Source organism: Cyprinodon tularosa, unplaced genomic scaffold (genome assembly GCF_016077235.1).
Source record: "Cyprinodon tularosa strain WSP-4 unplaced genomic scaffold, ASM1607723v1 ctg350, whole genome shotgun sequence".
In the NCBI taxonomy this organism is placed as follows: domain Eukaryota; kingdom Metazoa; phylum Chordata; class Actinopteri; order Cyprinodontiformes; family Cyprinodontidae; genus Cyprinodon; species Cyprinodon tularosa.
In genome coordinates, this window is record NW_024039064.1 from 111,238 (window position 1) to 131,978 (window position 20,741).

Consider the following 20,741-nt stretch of genomic DNA (forward strand, 5'->3'; position numbering starts at 1 on the left):
CAGCCATATCACCATATATGTTCATCAGATGATATTGATCGTTCAGTTGGTATCCATGTTGCTTGGGGTTTGAATCAGTCCACGTCTTCCACTGTGACTGCCTCAACTGCAGATATAGTGCTGCGCCGCACAGCTAATGGGCTCCACAGCACTATCTGTCAGAGTTGCAGTACAAAGGTAGGCCATTTTCCTAGATGTTCGAAATCTGCCTGTTTTTCAGTGTAGTCCTGTTTCTCTGACTGTGACTGGCTGGATGTGCTCTCTTCGTCCTCTGGCGTAGGAGCTGGCTCGGAGCTCGTCTGTCTCTTTCCTGGACGGGGCCGCCTTGTACAGCTGCTTTTTGTATCTCTGCTTCTGTCTCCTTGAAGCCCAGTCGGCCTCAGCAGATGGCCGCTCACACTCAGCCTGGTTCTGCTGGAGGTTTCTTCCTGTTAAAACGGACTTTTTCCTCTCCACTGTCGATACAAGCATGCTCGGTGTGAGGGACTAAATTTGAGTCGATGCAATCACACTGCAAAAAATCTCAATCTAAATAAGTCATTTTTTCTTAAAATAAGTGCATTTGTTCTTGAATTGAGGAGATAAAAGAGACATTCTGCCAATGGAACAAGACAATTTAGATTTAAAATAAGAAAACACAATTGCATTTTTTATTTTCAAGTGACTATTATCTAATTATCTTATTTTAAGAGTAAAAATACTGATTCCATTGGCAAACTATTTCATTTACCTACTTAAATCAAGGGTAAATACACTTAATTCAAGATTTTTTTAATTATTTCTAGATTGTTTATCCAGTGCAACTGGTTTTCCTTAGATAGAAAACTTTGAATCAATTTGACTGGATGATCTGGTGAACTTTAAAGTGCCTTGAGATTAAGTGTTTTGAATTAATTTATATAAATGTCGTTTATATAAATAACATGAATTGAATTTTCTCTTAGTTTAAGTAAAAATGTTTTGCTTTAAAATAAATTAATACTAGGAACTAAAAGATCGATATATCAGACAGCCATAAAATCATGATATATTGCCAAAAACATTTTTTCCACACCCCTTGAGGGCACCCAGTACTTGAGGGCCCCATTGGTGCACTTCAAGCACCACGTTGGTGACCCTGCGTCTAAAGACTATCAGTAGTCAAATGGTGTATCCAGTTGATACAGTAATCTGCATTGGTATTAACATGTAATAAAAGGTAGATATCCTGAACTTGAAACTAAACATTATATAGAAGGTCTCCTGCCCTAACATGACTATGAAGCTAATGCCAGTGGGAAATTAGTCCCTAACTATGTAGGGGCACTGCAGTTCTACTGTACTTGGCCAAGGGCAATGACCGGTGTACCTGACATGTATAGTGCTTTAGGTTAATAGACTATGTTAATTAGGCTAAGTATGCTTCCATAAAACAAAATCCACCATCCCCCTACAACTAGACTACTGCCTATGTAAGTGTGTTAGAAAATGATAATTACTGTGACATTGTGACCATAATGAAGTGAAAAACTGGCCCTTCATTTTATATATTGGCTGGTTACTGGTGAAGTGACTTTGGCGACATGTTTTCCACACTTTTGTATCTTTGATTAGGGGTCCTGTTAAAAAAAAAACATCAACTAGACATTTAAAGCTGGAGATGACATACCCTTTTTTTATTTAAATAATAAAAACAACAGTGAAATCAGAAGTTGCTGTTGACCTCTTCAGTGTATTCCCTGCATTTTCCAGCACAAAACCTCCAACTACTGAGCCGCTCTGCCACTCCTCCTCCATCTTGGTTTACAAAGCTTCTGTAAATCTCTGAGCAGACCCGCCTCTCTTCCCGCTGACACGCTAAACTTCACTATAATTAGAATATTTCTGAAGGGAGGGGGGAGACTCCGTCACGATTGTAAATAAACACACGGACTCCACCGCGTGCTCAGAGTGGCGCGCGCCGCTCGGTGTCCCGGATGATGCTCGCACCGGAAGAGAAGGGGGCAGCTCTCTCAGCCATCTTGTGGCAGCATCCAGCGATTCGGTCGCATCAAGCCTCGTAGAATCGGAGGTGAATCCCGTCGAAGGGGCGCCATCATGCCCGGACACTTGCAAGAAGGCTTCGGCTGCGTCGTGACCAACAGGTTCGACCAGCTATTGGACGACGAGTCCGACCCGTTCGAGATCCTGAAAGCCGCTGAAAACAAGAAGAAGGAGGCGGCCGCCGCTGGCTCTACGAAAACCGCGGCTCAAGCCGCAAAGCAGCCGAAGAAGGAGTCCCAGAAGGACAGGAAAAACCCGCTGCTGGACAAAAAGGAGGAGTCTCAGGCGCCGGTTCCTCTGAAGAAAGAAGGTAATAGTTTATTTTTTATTCTCGGCTGTCATGTGCGGCTTTGCTTAGCAACGTTAGGAGCTGCTGAGGTCAACATGGACCCTGGGCTGTTGTGTTTAGAGGACAGACGGATGAGGACCACAGAGCAGAGGGAGCCACACATGCGTGTTTGAGGGATTATAGTTGAAATGCGGAGGTGAAAGCCGGCATTGGAGTCCAGAGGAGGCTGGCTGGGTGTTTGTGTCGCAGATATGCTTTTTCCTCCAGCATCTGACTGGATGATGCTCAGTGAAAGATAAAACACCTGCTGCAAGGAATCCAAACAGTCCTCCTGCTTTCAACTTCTTTCAGCCTCTTTTTGTCTTACATGAATAGCTTAAATAAAAGCACAGTAGATTACAATATAATATGCTGGGGTTTGCTTTTGCACGTTAGTCATTATATTTATGGTCATCTCTGGATGTTGCAGGAATCAGGCGGGTGGGCAGAAGACCGGAGCAGCAGGGTCAGTCTGGATCCCAGCACCAAGGCGGGCAGGGAGAAGGACGACCTGCAGACAAGAGGCCGGACCGGAGACCTCCCCGGGAACGGCGCTTCGAGAAGCCCGCTGAGGAGAAGACAGAGGGAGGCGCAGATTTCCCTGTAGACAAGTGAGAAACTGATGCGTGATGACATGTGCGGTTCTAAAAGGGGGCCATCAGGGGCTGTTAATTTTTTCAGCTTTTTTTTTTATTTAGTCTTACTCACAATGATGAAAATCAATTTTAGTCCAAGTCATATTTAGTTATTACCTTCCCAATTTAGTCTTAGGCTACGTTCAGACTGCAGGTCTTGATGCTCAATTCCGATTTTTTTTTTTTTTATGAAGACGGGCCAAATAAACTAGGGATGCACGATATAATCGGCCCCCTATCGGTATCGGCCTTAAAACTGAATATCGGACATCGGCCACCCCACCGATATTTAACCCGATATTTGATCAGCTTCTGAGTTTCTAATGTCTAAAAAAATAAATAAATACTACTTCTTCTTCTTCCTCAAAAACTTCTTTTTTTACAAACTTAAAAACTTCTAAAGACGAGGAAAAAAATTTTGATACATTAAAATATCACAATATCTTCATATGCTGATATATTGCCATTTAAAAACACCATATCAATCTCTTTTACTAATGAAATATTGCTATATGTCATCGTTATGCTACGAAATCCCCCGAAAATTCACAAAATTTTGCCATATTTTTATATGTTGATATATTGACACGGAATCGATCTATTTTACTAACAAAATCTCACAAGAATTTGCAAAATATCATCAGAGTTTGTAACAGAACGATGAAATTTCACGAGATTTTGAAAGTAAAATAGATCGATACCGCGTTTTTAAAAATCAATTTGATATCAGCATATGAAAATATATTTGAGTATGTTATTTTTCAAAGTGTCAGAAATGGATAACAAAACTGCTATTTTCAATGACTACTTATTTTTGTCCAGCTTTAACATCAGTATCGATATCGGTTATCGGCTACATTAGTTTTAAAATGTCGGCTTATCGCATATCGGCCAAAATCCCAATATCGTGCATCCCTAAAATAAACCAATCAGATCAACGAAGCATACTAACAGAGCGACGACGAAAACACAAGCCAGGCTACTCTTGCCGAAACCAGTCGGGAGAAGAGCAAAAACATCTTTTCCTCTGAGAAAAGCCTCCAGAGCAGTGTTTTCTTTCAGTGAAGAAATACTCTGTAATTCCGATCAAACTTGCTCGATAGCCACGCTAACGCTAGTTTCATCGGCTGAAGCCGCCATGTTCTTTAGACTGAACTGTTGCGCTTCTCGTTGTGTCACACCTCAACCTGTGGTGTCGCTGTGTCGGCATGATCAATCATTATCAGGCAGGTTGTTGTCCTTTGCGTTGTAAACGAAATGGCTCCATACAACCAGGTGTTGTTTTCACCCAGCTCCTCCAACAAACCGTACACCGGTATCCGAGCCCGACGCCATGACTGCAAAGTTGAGCTAGGAGTATAAGCCCTCTGATACTACTGACCGAGCGGCGCGAGGCACTGTGGGACAGGCGTCATGTAGGGACAAACAGGACAACAACGCATAATCTTCTATGAAGTTTAATTAATTATAAACAATTACATTTTTTAATGTCCATTCATCCATGGCTTGTAAATATCGTCTGGTCTTGTGTGTTATCGTCACGGGGAAAAGGGGGCGTTAACGTCATCATCCTGGTTTACGAAATGAACACTGGACAGTACCCCTATAGAACAGGTCCTGCTGTGGCTCCAGTATTAAAAAAGTGGGAAAAAATTTAAATTTTTCTTGAATTAAGCGTCATTTTTTCCTCCCTTGATTTTTGCTGAAAGGTTAGATAATTTGCCTACTGAATAAGATGATTTACATATTAATTAAAAAACAAAACACTAAACTTTTCCTGATGATCTTATGTGAAGATCATTGCTTATATCAAGAAATTTGTACTTTTTTTTTGTCTGTCTTTGCAGTCCAATACTAAATTCTTACATGTGCTGACAGAAAAGAGCGTTACGGTTTTGCCGCAGATTTAATGTTTTGCCTCTACAATTCACTTTAATACTTAACGAGCAGTTACAATCAGCTTTAAGCTCCACCCCTATTAATAAAAGGCTACAGTTTTCATCTGTCACCTCAACGGTTTGTAACTTTGTGGCTCATTTAATATTCTAAACGGTGCACTTGTGCCCTGTTGATTTCATAAATTTTTTGTTTGTTTTTCTTGCCCCATGAAAACACATTGGCCTCCGTGGTAAATTTAGTCTAGCAACGCCTCTGAGTGATGAGCTGTATGTTTATCAGGCATCTGCCCAAGTTTGGTTTTTCAGCATCATGTGATGTAAACTGAAACCAAGAAGTGACGGAGCAACCAGAGACTGCTGCTCTGTGTGTCCAGGTGACTGATTACCCTTCCAGTTAACTGTTCTGTGTTTTCTGTGTTTGTCCATCAGGCCCTCAGGAGACAGGCCTCCTAGGGGACGTGGCGGCGGACGGGGGGGACTTGGTGGTAGAGGACGCGGCATGGGCCGCGGCGAGGGCTTCGACTCTCGAGGGAAACGGGAATTCGACAGGCACAGCGCCAACGACAAATCGTGAGTGAGCCATGAAGTTTTTAACTGCAAGGAGTCACAAGATCAAAACATGTTGGATGGAAGCAGCTGATGCTTGTAGGCTAATGTTAGCATCCTGAATAAAAATAAAAATCTGCTGCCAATCTTGTTTAAAAAGATGACTTTGGGCCGGATTTATCAAGATCCAATTTTGCGTGCAGTAATTTGCGCTCGCAAACTGGAATTTTGCGCGAGGGGCTGAACCATGGTTTGCGGTTGATTTAACAAGAGCGATTGCGTAACTGGTGGCAGGTGCAAAACTGTTGGAGACACCCTATTTAAATGAGGGTTTTGCGCATTTTGTGGTTTGCGGCATGGCGAGTTTGGACAGCAGAAAGCGCAAAAGGAAAGTCGACCCCATGGAAATGGAGGTGTTGGTGGATGAAGCCAACAAACATTTAAATGAGCTACAGCAAAGAAGTGTGACTGTCACACAGAGGAACGCTATATGTGAACAAATCTGTAATAAAGTAAACGCTGTCCGTGAAACCTTGCGAACAGTGGATGAAGTAAAAAAAAAAGATACCAGGATATTAGAAGGCGAACCAAAGAAAAACTGGCATATAAAAAAAAACATCTGCAAACAAAACAGGAGGGGGCACAGTAGATGAGATGCCTCTGACCAGCATTGAGGAACAAGTACAGCTGACGCTCTGTGAGGAGCAAATCACTGGAATTGCAGCTCCAAAATAGCAATGCTGGATAAACGATATGTTTTGATGATCGTTTCCTCGTTCACTCCAAAAATATTCACACGGAGTGAAAAAATGCGTTCTCTGCGTCTCCTTGCTTCATTTCGATGTCTCCTTCTTGCGACAATAACCGCTGCCATGTGTGCGCAATTACGCATACAGACCATTTGCACCTTCTTTTGAAACGTGTTAAATATAGAGTCAGATACCGTTAGCAAAATTGCTTTCAGGTTTGATAAATCTCTTTGCGAGTGCTAAATTAATATATTTACATGTTCTCCTCCCACAAGACGCACTTTTGCGTGTAAACGCCCCAAATTGCATATTCATTGCAGAAAAAGTACTAAATGGATAAGAGGCGCTATTTAGCACGTTTTAAAGACCATATTCTTTTAGCACGCTGTTGATAGATCGGTTTGTACATTTTTTAGCGTGCGCAGTGAAATAGCTCACGTTTTTATACACGCAAACCTTTGATGGATCCGGCCCTGAATGTAGTAATCCAGCATAAGTCCATAGGTGCAGTTTTTTTATATTGTTAAAACACTTTACAGTACAGTATTTATTTTGTTTATCTTTTAACTCCTAACTATTATGTTATTCTCATATATTTTTCTCAAGTCCACATTTGTCTGACCATTTTTTTTCTATAATGTTTTTGCTGCTGTAAACACCAGAATTTCCCCAGTGTGGGACAATAATAGGATTTGTTTTCTAAATACCAACTTTAGTTTACTCTAATTTAAGCAACATTTAACTTTTTTTCTGCTCTTCTTATCATAAATGGCAACTATTTATAGTAGGAACAGAGGTGGCGTCATGCTGTGGGTGTCAACATCTACAAATTAAGACAGAGTAATGAGTGACTGGACATTTTAAACCCTCCTAGCAGCTTTTGAAGTTATGCATTTAGGAGAGTTTGTGTGTTTGTCTGCGTACAGGATATCGTGAAAAGGTATTGACAGGTTAAATGACATTTTTATGTGAGGTGCACCTCAGTCCAGGGAAGAATTCGTGAATTTTTTGTGATGATCCAGCTCATAAACTTAAAACAGGAATTTTTTTTTTTTTTTTTTTGTTTTTTTTTTTTTAGTTCTTTGACATTGAGAGATGGTGATAGAACAAGCAGTTCCCCGTTAAACCAGAGGGTGGCAGCAGTGAGTATGGACAGCCTCAGCATGGGACTCAAAAAGTCTGAGATATTTTACTGGAGATAAAAACGTTGTTGGTTTGATAAAAGGGCCAATCGAAAAACGAATGGATGGATTTTATGGAGCATTTTTACCAGTGTTGCTCCTTATGCCAAGGAACAATTCATCTATATTTGGAAATGATCCAGATCATGTGTGAGATTTAGCTAAAGCTGTAAGTTACAATTAGAGGGGAGAATTCCTGCTTGGCGGAGGTCTGCGCTCGGAGTGCTTTTCTAGTTTTGTGCACATTTACTGGTGCTCTTATTCAACCAGTATGATCACTGTTTCTGTTGAGAAAGCAATGCCGCGTGTTGAGATAGAAAAAAGTCAGTTTTAAATGTTAATAACTATGTTTTTATAATTTTTTCAGATGGTATCGAACAGCATTGAGAATATTGATATGGGTATTGATATCAGGTTTGAAATTGTACTACTGTGACATCCCTAACAGGCACACACACACGTGTGTGTCTGGTTCCCATGGGTACGAATGCTGTTTTAGGCTTAAGTGTTAGGTTGATGACTAAGGTGTGAATAAAGTTTGGGGTTGGGTATGGACCTGTGATGGTCAACTGAAAGTACCCATAAGAATAGACAGGGTTTGCACTGGTCATTAAAAATAAATTAATTATTATTTTTTTTAAATAAGGCCTTATTTGGCATTAAAATTAATTAAATGTGATTATTGTGGCATTTAAAATGCTTTCTTTTTAGGAAAAAAAAAAAGTTTATTAAAACGTTTTCGTCAGATATATTATATCGCAATATATTTTCGCGGAAGTGCTTCTGGGTAAATGTAAAGCAAGTATGTTGGAAAATGCAAATTTCAACAAAAGTACTTGTTGATGGCATTAAAATTATTTTTAAGAGCATTAAAAAAAGCATTAAATTATTCTTAATCTCAAAATTAAACTCATTCCTGTATAAACCCTGGATAGAGAAACGTGGTATTTTAAACATAACATAATATTTAATATATATATATTTAATTATTCATATCACCCAGCCCTATGTGTTTATATGAGCATGTTATCTTTCCAGATAAGTACATCTCTTCTACCGTTTCCTTAAATATAGCATCATTCCAGGTTCTAAAAGCAACTTTTGACTTTTTATCCATCAGTATTTAGAGTTTTTTTGACCTTCTTGATGAAAAAAAGCAGAAAAATAGTCGGTCGGAATGATTTATCTCATTAATCGATTATTGAAATAATCGTCAACTAATTTAGTAATCGATTAATCGTTAAAGGAAGTATAGCAGGTACAAAAAAAGTGTGTAGAGACTCTAAAACATAATTTTAGCTGACAAAGCAACCTACTTAGAGCAGTAATTACACCAACATTGTAAAAAAAAAAAAAAAAAATGTGCTCTATCCAGAACTCCTAAAGTGGAAAAGTTTTAGATTGACCTGGTTTCATTTCGTAAAAAGTCTTCTTGCTATTCGATTATTAATCGATTGATCTAAAAAATAATCCACAGATAAATCAATTAGCAAAATATTTGTTAGTTGAAGCCCTAATTGAAATAATCGAGAACTATTCTAGTATTTTTGCTTAGAGCAGTTTTTCAAAACATTTCAGCCCCAATATGGAACAATGATACAGACTGGCCATCCCTTAGTTATTGCAGATTTTATTTATTTCTGTAGCCTGAAGTGATTTAATTAATTTTAAAAGGAATACATGTTCTAATTTTAAATGTTAGATTGATTATTAAATAGGGCATTTAATCATATAATTGTGTATTTAGTAAGGTAATTGTATATCTCACGTCTTAAACGCTTATTAGATAAATAGCTAAATGTTCCATAATGATGATTGGGAAAACCATCTTGCTCATTTTAGAGTAAGCTCTAAAGATATTAACAATACATGTTTTAAAGAAATAAAAATGCAGTTTCTTAATTAAAGATAAATTGCTTCTTTCTAATGTAATCAAATACATGAGAATGCATGTTTATTTTGTGTTGTCATATTTACAGTTATTTTAAAATGTCCGATTAGGTTTTTTTTTTTTTCTTTTGTAGAAATCGAAAAATGAATCATAGATGATCTGATTGCTAAAATAATCTATAGGTGCAGCCTGAAATACAAAATTGTTTAGAAAAAAACAAAACAAAACATTTTTTGTTTTTTCTGTGCTTGTATTAAAATGAATCTGTGTTTCTCTGATCAGAGGGGGTTTAAATGCCAAATTAAATTGACAAAAGTCCCAGTTTTATAAAGTGAGAAAAGATATTAAATGTCATAAATCACACCTGGAAAGAAATGAGTTTAAGGCCCCGTCCACACGAAGTCAAAACGAACACGAAACGCTGATATTTTCCAAAACGTTTGCAGTAAAGACGGAGACGTAAAATAAATGAGCGTTCACACTAGGGGTGTAAATAATAATCGTTTTGTATCGATGCATCGATCCAAAAGCCGACGATCCGATGCATCGACACGTCCGCAAGATAATCGATTAATGTTTTTTTTTTTCCCTCCGGTCTATTTTTATCCATTTGCTCCTGGGCGTAATTCTCCCTCCCGTGCTGCGGTGGCGCTAAACCTATTTTGCCCTCCTACCGCGCTTCCTGGTTATACTTTTACAGCAGTTTGTTGCAGCAAGCTTCACACAGACATTTTTAAATTATGCTCAGTATTGAAGCGTGGTCTGAGCTACACGCTGTGGGTCTAGATACGGCCGAGGCGGTGAGGAAGTGGGGGCGAGTTTAGTCCGACGACGGAGGGACAATGAGGCAAAAAGAGCGGAGATTCAGCTGGAAAAAGGCTCCCAGCGTTGTCGCGCACCTCGCTCTTCTAGCGGGTCAAACTTCACGAGTTGTTTTCCGCAATTTCAGTCATAAAAACAAAACAAGCCGGCCTCCTGTCTGGTGCAGTGTTTGCGGTCAGCTACAATCTGGGAGAGGAGCAGCGGAGCGTCTCTCAAGGGGCGGTGACGTCAACACTCTGGAGCCTTCTTCTTCTTCTTTTTTTTAATGGCGGTTGGCAAACAACTTACAGTTGCATTACCGCCACCTTCCAGAATGGAGTATGGACCAGACAAACTATTATATTCTCCCTAAAATACCCGTTCTTCTTAGAAAATTAAAAATACTACCAAAAACTACATCCCCAGATGACCTTTGAAACAATTCCCTTATATCTAGTTTATTTTTATTCCTGTCTAACTCTCTAAGCAACATCTCTCTTTCCTGAATATATTTATTACATTCTAAAAAAATATGTTGGACAGTTTATCTGGAGCCGAGGTATTGCATTGAACTCATTACACTGATATTGTGCAGTATTTTTGCAGTATTTTTTGATGCAACTTTTCTACTTCTATTTGCTGTTGTTTCTAAAGAAAATGCATAATGATTTTACAGCTTTCATTGATTTATTTCAAACTTCAAACTTTGTTTAGCCTGTACGGTGTAAAAAAAAAAAATAATAATAATAATAATAAAAAAAAATTAACCGATTAATCGATTAATCGAATCGAATCGTGGTGTATTCTTAAGTATCGAAAATAATCGAATCGTTGGGTCAGGAAATCGATACTGAATCGAATCGCCATGATGGATGTGATTTACACCCCTAGTTCACACGAATGCATGAAAACGCTGCAAAACGTATGCCAGGCCTGTAAGTGGCGCTGTGGTGCCAAAGCAAAAATAGGCGTCGAAATGTTGGGCATGCGCACTAATATTTATACATGGTTGCCCTGCGGGTCCATTTTCGTGGTTAAGTCAAATTCAGGTGCTGAACTATGTCGTCGATATTGCTCTGTTCTTCCTGGAGATATTCCAGAAGAAGAAGATTCTGTGGTAAGCCCGACAGCAGGGTGAGTAGCATTAGCAGCAACGGCGCCATTGTTGTTGTGATGTGTCGCGCATGCGTGTTTAGAGGCGACGCTATGACGCATGCGTGTAAAAAAAAAATATGCGGTTAGAGCGTAAAGATGGAAACGCGAAAACGGCGTTTCGAAATCTTCCCACTCTGAAGGCTGAATTAAAAAAATATCGTTTACAGACCCCCGAAACGCCGGCTTCGTGTGGATGAGAGGCTGGTTTGGTGAAAAATTTGTGCGTTTAGGCCAAGGTTCGTCTTCGTGTGGACGGGGCCTAAGTTGGTTCAGAAGACACAAAAAAAAGGCCATGAACTGCACCTTCACCTCAGAACTTTGCTATTATTTCATGACTAAATGTAGAAAGTAACAACCTAGCTTCTCCAAAATAAAGATTAGTTTTTCAAAATGCCCAGAATAGTAGAAGAACTGCAGAAAATATATATATATATTTTCTTTTAAGTGGTTCTAAACATAGACGACCTAGATTTGCATATTTCCGCATTTTATAGCTTTGGTAGATGTTCCTCATACAGAATTTTATATAAAATTCCGCTTTAAAGTTTATGCTTTTTTTTTTTTTTCTCTTTTTATCTACTAAAGTTCAAAAGGTGAGGAGAAGCGCGGCGGTTCTGGCTCGCACAACTGGGGCAATGTGAAGGATGAAGCCAGGTGGGTTTTCAGCAGAAGGAACCAGGTTGGCTCTGCGCCGTCACTGTGAAGTGCTTCTATTTTCGTAACAAACACTCAAAGTGACGTTTTGATGCCGGAACATGAGAGTAGGTCAAATGAAAGAGGAAGTAGTTTTAGCTTTTTAACATCATGCTGTCTGATTCTGTTTGAAGCCCGGGAAGCTGGATCTAGTGTGTTAACAAAGTGGTGGGTTTGTTTTCAGTGAAGCTGAACAGCCTGCTGCTCCTGAGCCGACCCCAGAGGGAGAGGAAAACGCACCGGCCGGTTCCGAAAACAAGTAAGAGTTCAATGCTCTGTGGAGAGAACTTGGTAAACATTCTCAGACTAACATTGATTATCTCTTTATTTTTGTCCTTTTTTTTTTTTTTACAGGTGTAATATTTTCAAATCCTTTTAAAAATTGAACAGTAAAATGTTATCTCTAACGTCCGTACTGATCGATAGACTATTGTTCCCCCATAATTTCCAGCGTTAAGCCTGCCCCCTATGAAAGGAGGAGAATATGATCAGTATAATGCTATATAAACTCAAACTGAAGAACAGATTTTAAGAAAGAAAAACAAATCGGTTAGGGTTAAAAAAAACTATCAAAAAGATAACATTTTAAAAAAAAAACTTACTTTTTTTTAAAATAAATTGTTTAATTTGGAAAATGAAAACAGGGAAGAAGAAAAAATCAAAGTATTAAAAAGATAACATTTAAAAAAAATATTTACTTTTTTTAAATAAATCATTTAATTTGGAAAATGAAAACAGAAAAAAAATGTAAAAAAAAACTAAACTATTAAAAAGATAACATTTAAAAAAATACTTTTTTTTAAATAAATCGTTTAATTTGGAAAATGAAAACAGGAAAACAAATCTAGAAAATCCTTTTGGTTTTTTAACATTTTATCTAAAGTTTTGTTTCTGGTTTGATTTGCTTGCAAAAATATAGGAACAAAATTCCCTCCATACTTCCTACAGGGTTCCCGCCGGTCCTTGAAAAGCCTTAAAAAGCATTGAATTCTTCAAAATAAAACTGAGGCCTTAATTGGTATTAAAATGTCTTCAATCAGTCTTTTGTAGGTCTTAATTTTTAAAACATCATAAATAGCATAATTTTTATTATGATTCATTTATGTTATCTAAATAAAACATTAAAATTTACCTTAGCACTGGTTATGTTGTGGCTTTAAAACTGATTTGTTTTGTTCCCTGCAAAAACAAAGTTTGGGAATTCAGTTAAATAATTGTTAAAATGTATCTGTCATTTGTGTGTTTTTAGCTTTCTTCCTGTATGGGAAGCTTTTCCAAATTTGAAACATTAGTGCAGTGGTTTATGTTAAAATAAACCTTTGGGTTAAAATGTCACAAGCAGGTTTTTCTTGTGTTTCTTGTGAATTTGGTCTTAAATTTTTATTTCAAGTGGCATTAAAAGTCTTGAATCTAACTTGCCTTATGCTGTAGGAACCCTGTTCCTACCAAATGTTCTCTTCTATCCGGCCCTTCTGCATGCATGTTTCTCACTAAGACGGACCCTCCACCCCAGCCCCCCAGCCTCAGGGTTACAGAGCATTTAAAAAGCCCAAAGGGCTGATGGTTTGTGTTCCGCGTTCCCACTCTGCTCAATGGTTTTTATTTTCTAGAGAGAACGAGGTTGAAGAGGTGAAACCGGAAGGCCCCAGAGAGATGACACTGGACGAGTGGAAGGCCATGCAGGACAAGGAGCGTACCAAGGTGGAGTTTAACATCCGCAAGCCAAACGAAGGAGCCGACAGCCAATGGAAGAAAGGATACGTGCTGCACAAGTCCAAGAGTGAAGATGTAAGCATGGCTGTTTTTATCCTCTCCTTGATTTCCTGTCCGAGTTTCTCAGACCAACACTTATTAGCCTTGTACTGAGGTTCTAATACTCTGGTGAAGATCATCAGTAAAGGGAGGCAAAATCCAATCAGTCATAACATTATGAATGGCTACAAGATCCTAGCTAACTCAACTCCATGATGATAACTAGGGGTGTAAATAATAATAGTTTTGTATCGATGCATCAATCCAACAGCCGACGATCTGATGCATCGACACGTCCGCAAGAGAATCGATTCATGTTTATTTTTATCCATTTGCTCCTGGATGTAATTCTGACTCCCGTGCTGCGGAGGCACTAAACCTATTTTGCCCTCCTACCTCGCTTCCTTTAGCTACTACCCTCTTTCCTCTTGCAGTACTTTTTGATGCAAGGCAGAATCATCGTTTGTCAGCCGATGGTAGCAAAGGAGTGCAGTGGCAAAAAGGTGCTACACAAACCTGATTTAGACCCCGGTCATCAAGCTGCTGTTCGTGCGCTGTTCCCGCATACCATGCGTTTGCCTGGAGCTACGGCAAAAGCTGATGTACCAGCGTCAATAACTGACCGTTTTTTGAATTTTTACGCGTTTTTTTGCGTTTTTTGAATTTTTACGGAACTGACCGTATATGCAAATTAGAAATAGGGGTGTGTGCTTTCCTCACCAAACACAACCTCTCATTCACACTAGATATAGATGCACTTTTGCCATCTTCTGGCCGTTTTTGGTACTGCAATTTTCAAAAGTCAAATTTAGTCAGTCATTCTTACAATCTCTGATCCCGTGCCCCCACACCCCCCCTTTTTGTTATTATTTTAATCCCTGGAGTAGAAGTTCCATCTTTAGGGAAGGCTTTCTGGTTTGAAAAGTGTCATGTAGAGAAGTTACATTTATTTATACCTTTTAATGTTTTTTATGTGTGAAACAAGTCTGATGTTTATTTTCCGTCGTCTTTCTCAGAGGCCTGTTGGAGCTTTGATCGACACCTCGGAAACAGAACCAGAATCCCAGACTCTTTACCAGAAGGTACCGGGATTTCTAAATAATCTGCCACCATCGTTTTTTTCAGTGGCTAAATAGAAAGACAGTTAAACATGGCGGCGTTTGTTTCGTCACCAGCAGGGCCCCGTCGACGAGTCCGCAGACCACCATTTCCGCAAACCAGCCAACGACATCACATCCCAGCTGGAGATCAACTTCGGAGACCTCGGCCGTCCTGGACGCGGGCGTGGCGGCGCTCGCGGAGGCAGGGGAGGCCGCGGCGGTGGAGGCAGCCGGACGGCGTGTGGGGGAGGACGTTCTGAAAAGGTGAAGACAAACAAATCTCGCCTGGGATGTTTAGTTGGAGTGAAGATTTGTCCTGATGGGTTTGGGGTGGTGGTGATGTGTCGCACCTACGGATTAAGCTGCTCCACAGTTTTACCCCATGCTGTATTTATGCCCATTTGGTCATCAGGTGAAGCGCATCAATGCAAACTGTTTTTATTCACAGCAGGTCATTTGTCCGCCCTCCTGTCCTGTGCAGGTCTGGATGTGGGGGGCAGAGCATTTAAACAAAAATTATTTTACTATTGAATCAAAATGAGGAAGAAAAAAAAAAGTTCCAAAAGTGTCTGTGTTTGTAAAACCACTTATTATTTTAGTTCCTGACTGGTTTGGCGAGCTCCTTTGGTTCTCATGGTGTGCCAGACCTCCTGCTTAGAGGTTTTCCAGCCTATTTTATTCATCCAAGGACTTTAGAACCTGATTGACTGCAAAATTTTAGGGGCTTCTTAGCAAAGGGGGTGGATATATATGCATTAGAATATTTATTAATAGGTTTATTTTATGCTTTTTATTAAATCCAGCACATTTAACATTTCTGTTAGGGATACACCAATATGAAAATCCAATAATGTTGATATCCAATATTATCCGTTTCCCTTTGGACATCATGGACGACATCCCACAGTGCTGATATTACAGGGTTCCCACGGGTCCTTAAAAAGTCTTAAAAGGCATTGAATTCTTCAAAATAAAACTAAGGCCTTAATTGGTATTAAAATGTCTTCAATCAGTCTTTCGTAGGTCTTATTTTTTAAAACATCATAAATAGGATTATTTTTATTACGATTGATTTTTGTAATCTAAATGAAACATTCAAATTGAAAACATTTTTTTTTATTAAAAAAATAAATAAATAACAGCTCGCCATTTTGGTTCCGTCCCGATAGCGGAAACAATAAAAGCGTTGTTGCGGCCGGGACATTTGGGAGATGCGCCATTAACTTTTTGTCTGGAAAATATGAGCAAGTGTAAATGTAACCAAAATTGTCTCCAGCCAAGAGTTTTCTCTATGGCTAAAACCAGGGAACATACATGAGGCTCAGTGGATTTTGTGCAAGAAGTCATTCAAGCTCAGAACGATGGGAATTAAGGCAGTGGAGTCGCACATGCGAAGCACGAAACACAAAGCGTCAAAATGGAGTTACCGAGAAACAGCCGGTATTTCTCAGTTTAGTTCCACCCTTGTCTCTGCAACGCCTCCACTTATCACCAAATCAAACATACTAAGAAAACCATACAAAGAAAAATAGCTGCAAAAAAGACTTAGCCCTGGTTATTGTTGGGGCTTTAAAACTGATTTGTTTTGTTCCCTGCTAAAACAAAGTTTGTGAATTCAGTTAAATAATTGTTAAAATATATCCGTCATTTGTGTGTTTTTAGCTTTCTTCCTGTAAGGAAAGCTTTTCCAAATTTGAAACATTAGTGCAGTGGTTTATGTTAAAATAAACCTTTGGGTTAAGTTGTCGCAAGCAGGTTTTTCTTGTTTCTTGTTAATTTGGTCTATAATTTTTATTTCGAGAGGCATTAAAAGTCTTGAATCTAACTTGCCTTATGCTGTAGGAACCCTGCAATGGCGTAACGACACAACAATAGACCTGTAAGCAACATCATCTGGGTGGACGCCATATGAAGTACATGTCATAATGGTTCAGGATACGGCGACATTTCCGGAAATCGGCCAAGAAGAAACAATTATGCAATTCTCAGTAGTATCTGATCACATACAGAAAAATGGAACCATTGGTGACGGCCCACCCCAACATGTTACAGACATCCTAAGTTCCAAAAACTAATTTCAGGGAGATGCTTATCATTCTCCCAGCAGCTCTTCTTTCCTTTTTCTTCTCTGGAATCCTCTTAAGCACCTAATTTAGGTATCCATCGTCGCACACATTGTATTTAACAGTTATGGTTTTATTTTATGCTCTGGGTTACCCATAATAAATGAAATACTTAAATACATTGTTCGTTTAAGATCTTTTTTGCGGTTTGAAACATAAGTGTATTTTTTACCCACCGTCTAACTATACACAGTTATTAACATAGTAATTACAAGTAGCACTGTCTGCTTTGCTATTGGTGTCATGTTTAAACGGCTCTCCGTCATGTTGAAATCTGCGATGTGGTATGAATGCGGTCTGGTGCGGTCAGTCACTTCAGATTCAGGTGACCTTAAGAGGAATTATTCACAGCACTACATCTGCAAAGAGGCGTCCTAGTCTACAATTTCATAGGGGGCCTGCCAGGTGTCAGTGATGGGAACGCTCGTTTTTTTTTACATTGGCCCCTTTATTTTACATTATTACCGTATTTTCGCGATTATAAGGCACATATAAACTTCTTTTTTTTTCCTCAAAATGTGCGGCGCGCCCTTAGTGTTACTGCGGACGTTGTTGAGACCACCATGAGAACGTTAAAGGGGGAAGTGTGGGCGTGGATTGGCTGCCACGCAAATGGACAGAAACTGCTGCCTATGGTGATTTTTAAGAGAAAGACTTTGCCTAAAGAGACTTTTCCAGCTGGAGTTGTTATTAAGGCAAATGAAAAGGGCTGGATGGATGAGGAGAGGATGAAAGCGTGGCTTAGGGAGGTGAATGTAAGGAGACCAGGAGGTTTTTTCCACGCATCACCATCGCTGTTAATCTGTGACTCCATGCGTGCCCATCTCACAGCCGATGTGAAAAACAAGGTGAAACAAATAAACGCTGTGCTCGCCGTTATCCCGGGGGTCTGACAAAGGAACTTCAACCGCTCGACATCAGTGTGAACCGGCCGTTCAGTAAGGCTGCGAGCGGCGTGGGAGCGATGGATGACCGACGGAGACCACAGTTTCAGGATAAGTGGAATGCAGTTACGCCACAGTTTGCGGATGGATTGTAGATGCTTGGGCTAACGTGTCTGCTGGCTCTGTTGTTCAAGCTTTCGCAAAAGCCGGCATCATTTCCGAGGAGCCGCACGGCACGGAAAGGGACTCTTAGAAACGGAGGATGATGACTTCGATGGGTTTGATTAATACTTTGTAATAAATACATGAATAAAGAACAATCATAGTCAGTTTTGCTCCCGCTCTATTTTAAGATACGCAGTAGAGGTATTTAAACGTAGTAGAGGATATGTACCGGTATATAAAACCCGCGCCCTATAATCCGGTGCGCCTTATGTGTGTGTTAAATATAGTAATGGCACACATAACTGAGACTGCACCTTTTAGTACGGTGCGCCTTATGGTCGTGAAAATATGGTACATCATGTTCTACTCACTCATATGAGTTTTATCTCATTTTGAGCTGTTCTGAAGATATTTCGTTAGGTTATATCCAAGTAACGTCTTCCTATGGCGTTACCCTTTAAAGCTACAGTGTGTAATTTTCAGCGACATCTAACGTCCAGACTGCAGACTGCAGCAAAATGAACGTCTCCCCCCCACCGCTTCTCCCCCCCAACAGTACGGCAAGCGTTAGGGGACAAAATGTCTTCCACGACGTCGGAATCACCTACCTTCTCAAGTGATGAGGTTTGTTTACATAGATAATTTTACAGATAGTATTTCATTAGTCTGTGTAGGGTATAGATTTCATGTAGACTTTAGATAATAAATATACCCGTTATTTTTTCTACATCGTTGTGACGTTTTGGTGAGCTGCTTTGCATGGTGATATAAACAGACGAAGTAATTGTAGTCATTAGTTTAACAGCAAGATTGTGTTCGCTGGAAGAATATATATTCCCCGTTTACAGAGTCCAAGTCTTGTTTGTGGCACGGGGGTTACAAGGCGAGGAAGAGGGCGAGGACAGAGAGGCCGGGGTGGGCGTGCAGCTAGGGCCAGGCGAGAGAGGGGAGCCAGCGGGGTGAGAGCAGAGGAAGAAAGGCTTGAAGATCTCCAAAGGAGCCGGAGAGAAGTAACCGAGGTATATATCCAGAAAATTATTTTACAGAAAATTACTGAATCATTACCTGTGAAACGTCAGGGACGTTGCTGAATAAGTATACTGGAGAGTAACAGCATCATCACGCAGCATGTTATTGTTTTAGACAGGTCTGAGCATCCTGTACTCCAAAAACTGCAGTGATATTAGACAATTGTGTGTGTAGGATTAATTACCTGTCCAAGAGAAAACTGGCAACTTGAGCGTCACTTTGAAAACCTTTTTCCTCCATCAGTGACTTCCATCGTGTAAATGCCGTGCCAATGTTGATCCGTGTTTTTTGTCGTTTCTTGTCACGCTTGCGTTTATTCTCGTCGTGTTTCCGCTTCTTAGATGACGGGGGTTCGGTGTCCGCCGCTTTTCGTTGTGATACAGAGTAGGCATGATCCTCCATTCGTCTGATGTTTGGCCACACAGTGCCAAACAGTTTGCAAAGTCACTCACGCCTGCCGCCTTTTTCACCTTTCTTGTTACTGAGGCGCAGTATACCTGCTTCTTCTTCTTCTTTGGTTTCAGGCAGACTAAACGCTTCTCAGGCATAGTACTGCCATCTACTGTTCAGTACCGTCTCAGTTAATCTCTCTCAACTTGCCGTAGTTATTTTCGAGCGTAATGGGCGATCTCGCAATCGCTAGTTTGTTGCCTCTGCGCTTGCCGTAGCACAAAGATGTCAGCCTCCATGGCTGCGAGACCCGCTCCTATGTAATTATAAATAACGAATTCTAAGGCAACGCAAATATTATGGTTAAATGGCTGAGCTCATAGGTGATGATAAATAACATAGTTATGTATAATATATTAAATTTCTGACTTTATATCCCTGTAATTATTACACACTGTAGCTTTAAGCAACTGCAGTCTCTGCTTACCGATATTTACACCATTGACCCTAACATACGAAGTATTTATTACGGTTTCAGGGAACCCTCGTTGAGCTTCTTTTAATAATCTCTTGTTTTTCTTTTTTTTTTTTCCCTCCAGGCCAGTGGCGCGTCGGTCCCCAACGTGGACGATCCGGAAGCCTTCCCAGCCCTGGCCTGAAGACGCTCGTCTTTCACCACCAACCCACCCATCTGCCCTTCCGGGGGCCCCCTCCTCTACGAGGCTTGCATGCTTACCACATCTTCAAGTATATAAAGGAGAAAAAAAAAAAAAAAAAAACACAACCAAAAATACAAAAGCATAAAAAAAAATGGCAGACTGTCATCCCATACCACTCACACCACCAGAGGACTCGAGTTTTAAAGAAGAAAAGACAAAAACCAGATGGAGTAAAGGACCTCTTGTTACACTGAAGTTTTGTATTTGGGAACATGAAAGCAGGGATGTTTTCAGATTATCTTTTTTTTTTTTTTTTTGTTTCCCCAGAGATGCATACATACTTCATTAATATTTTTTTGTGCTGCTTGAATTCCTGCATTTGCAGTTTGGTTGAAGCGTGTAGTTCAACCAATCGTTCCCTTCCTGTTTTGACGACTTCAGCAAAGTATTAAGTTGTCTGTAGAAGACCTTCTACTGGAAGCTCCCCCCTCCCCACCCACCCCAATACGGTAGTGCTACACTACATGAGAATTGTGCGCTAATGCTAGGTTCAAAGTGTAATTAGGCGGCTCCTGACTACCCATTCCTTTGCAGAGGCACAAACCCAAAGAGGGGAAACCAGCAAAGTGACTTAATACAAAAGCTTGTTTTGATTTTTTTTTTTTTTTTGTGCAGTGAAGGTCAACGCCTCTTTCCTTTCTTTTTAATAGCGGACCAGTGGTTAGTAATGTTTGTATCCC

General features: G+C 40.0%; 1 protein-coding gene across 2 annotated transcripts; it reads left to right on the forward strand.

Moving 5' to 3' along the window:
- Positions 1 to 1,946: 1,946 nt before the first annotated feature.
- Positions 1,947 to 20,109, forward strand: LOC119789923 (plasminogen activator inhibitor 1 RNA-binding protein-like). Of its 2 annotated transcripts, none has more exons than XM_038295120.1 (9): positions 1,947 to 2,332; positions 2,781 to 2,961; positions 5,313 to 5,453; positions 11,792 to 11,860; positions 12,084 to 12,158; positions 13,510 to 13,687; positions 14,668 to 14,733; positions 14,830 to 15,015; positions 19,942 to 20,109. In XM_038295120.1, the coding sequence occupies exons 1-9, from the start codon at positions 2,077 to 2,079 to the stop codon at positions 19,999 to 20,001; spliced, it is 1,212 nt and encodes a 403-aa protein (XP_038151048.1). In that variant the 5' UTR covers positions 1,947 to 2,076; the 3' UTR covers positions 20,002 to 20,109. The 2 variants fall into 2 exon arrangements, with proteins under 2 accessions (XP_038151048.1, XP_038151047.1); XM_038295119.1 differs by having other exon boundaries at positions 1,949 to 2,332; positions 14,827 to 15,015.
- The last annotated feature ends 632 nt before the right edge of the window (positions 20,110 to 20,741 follow it).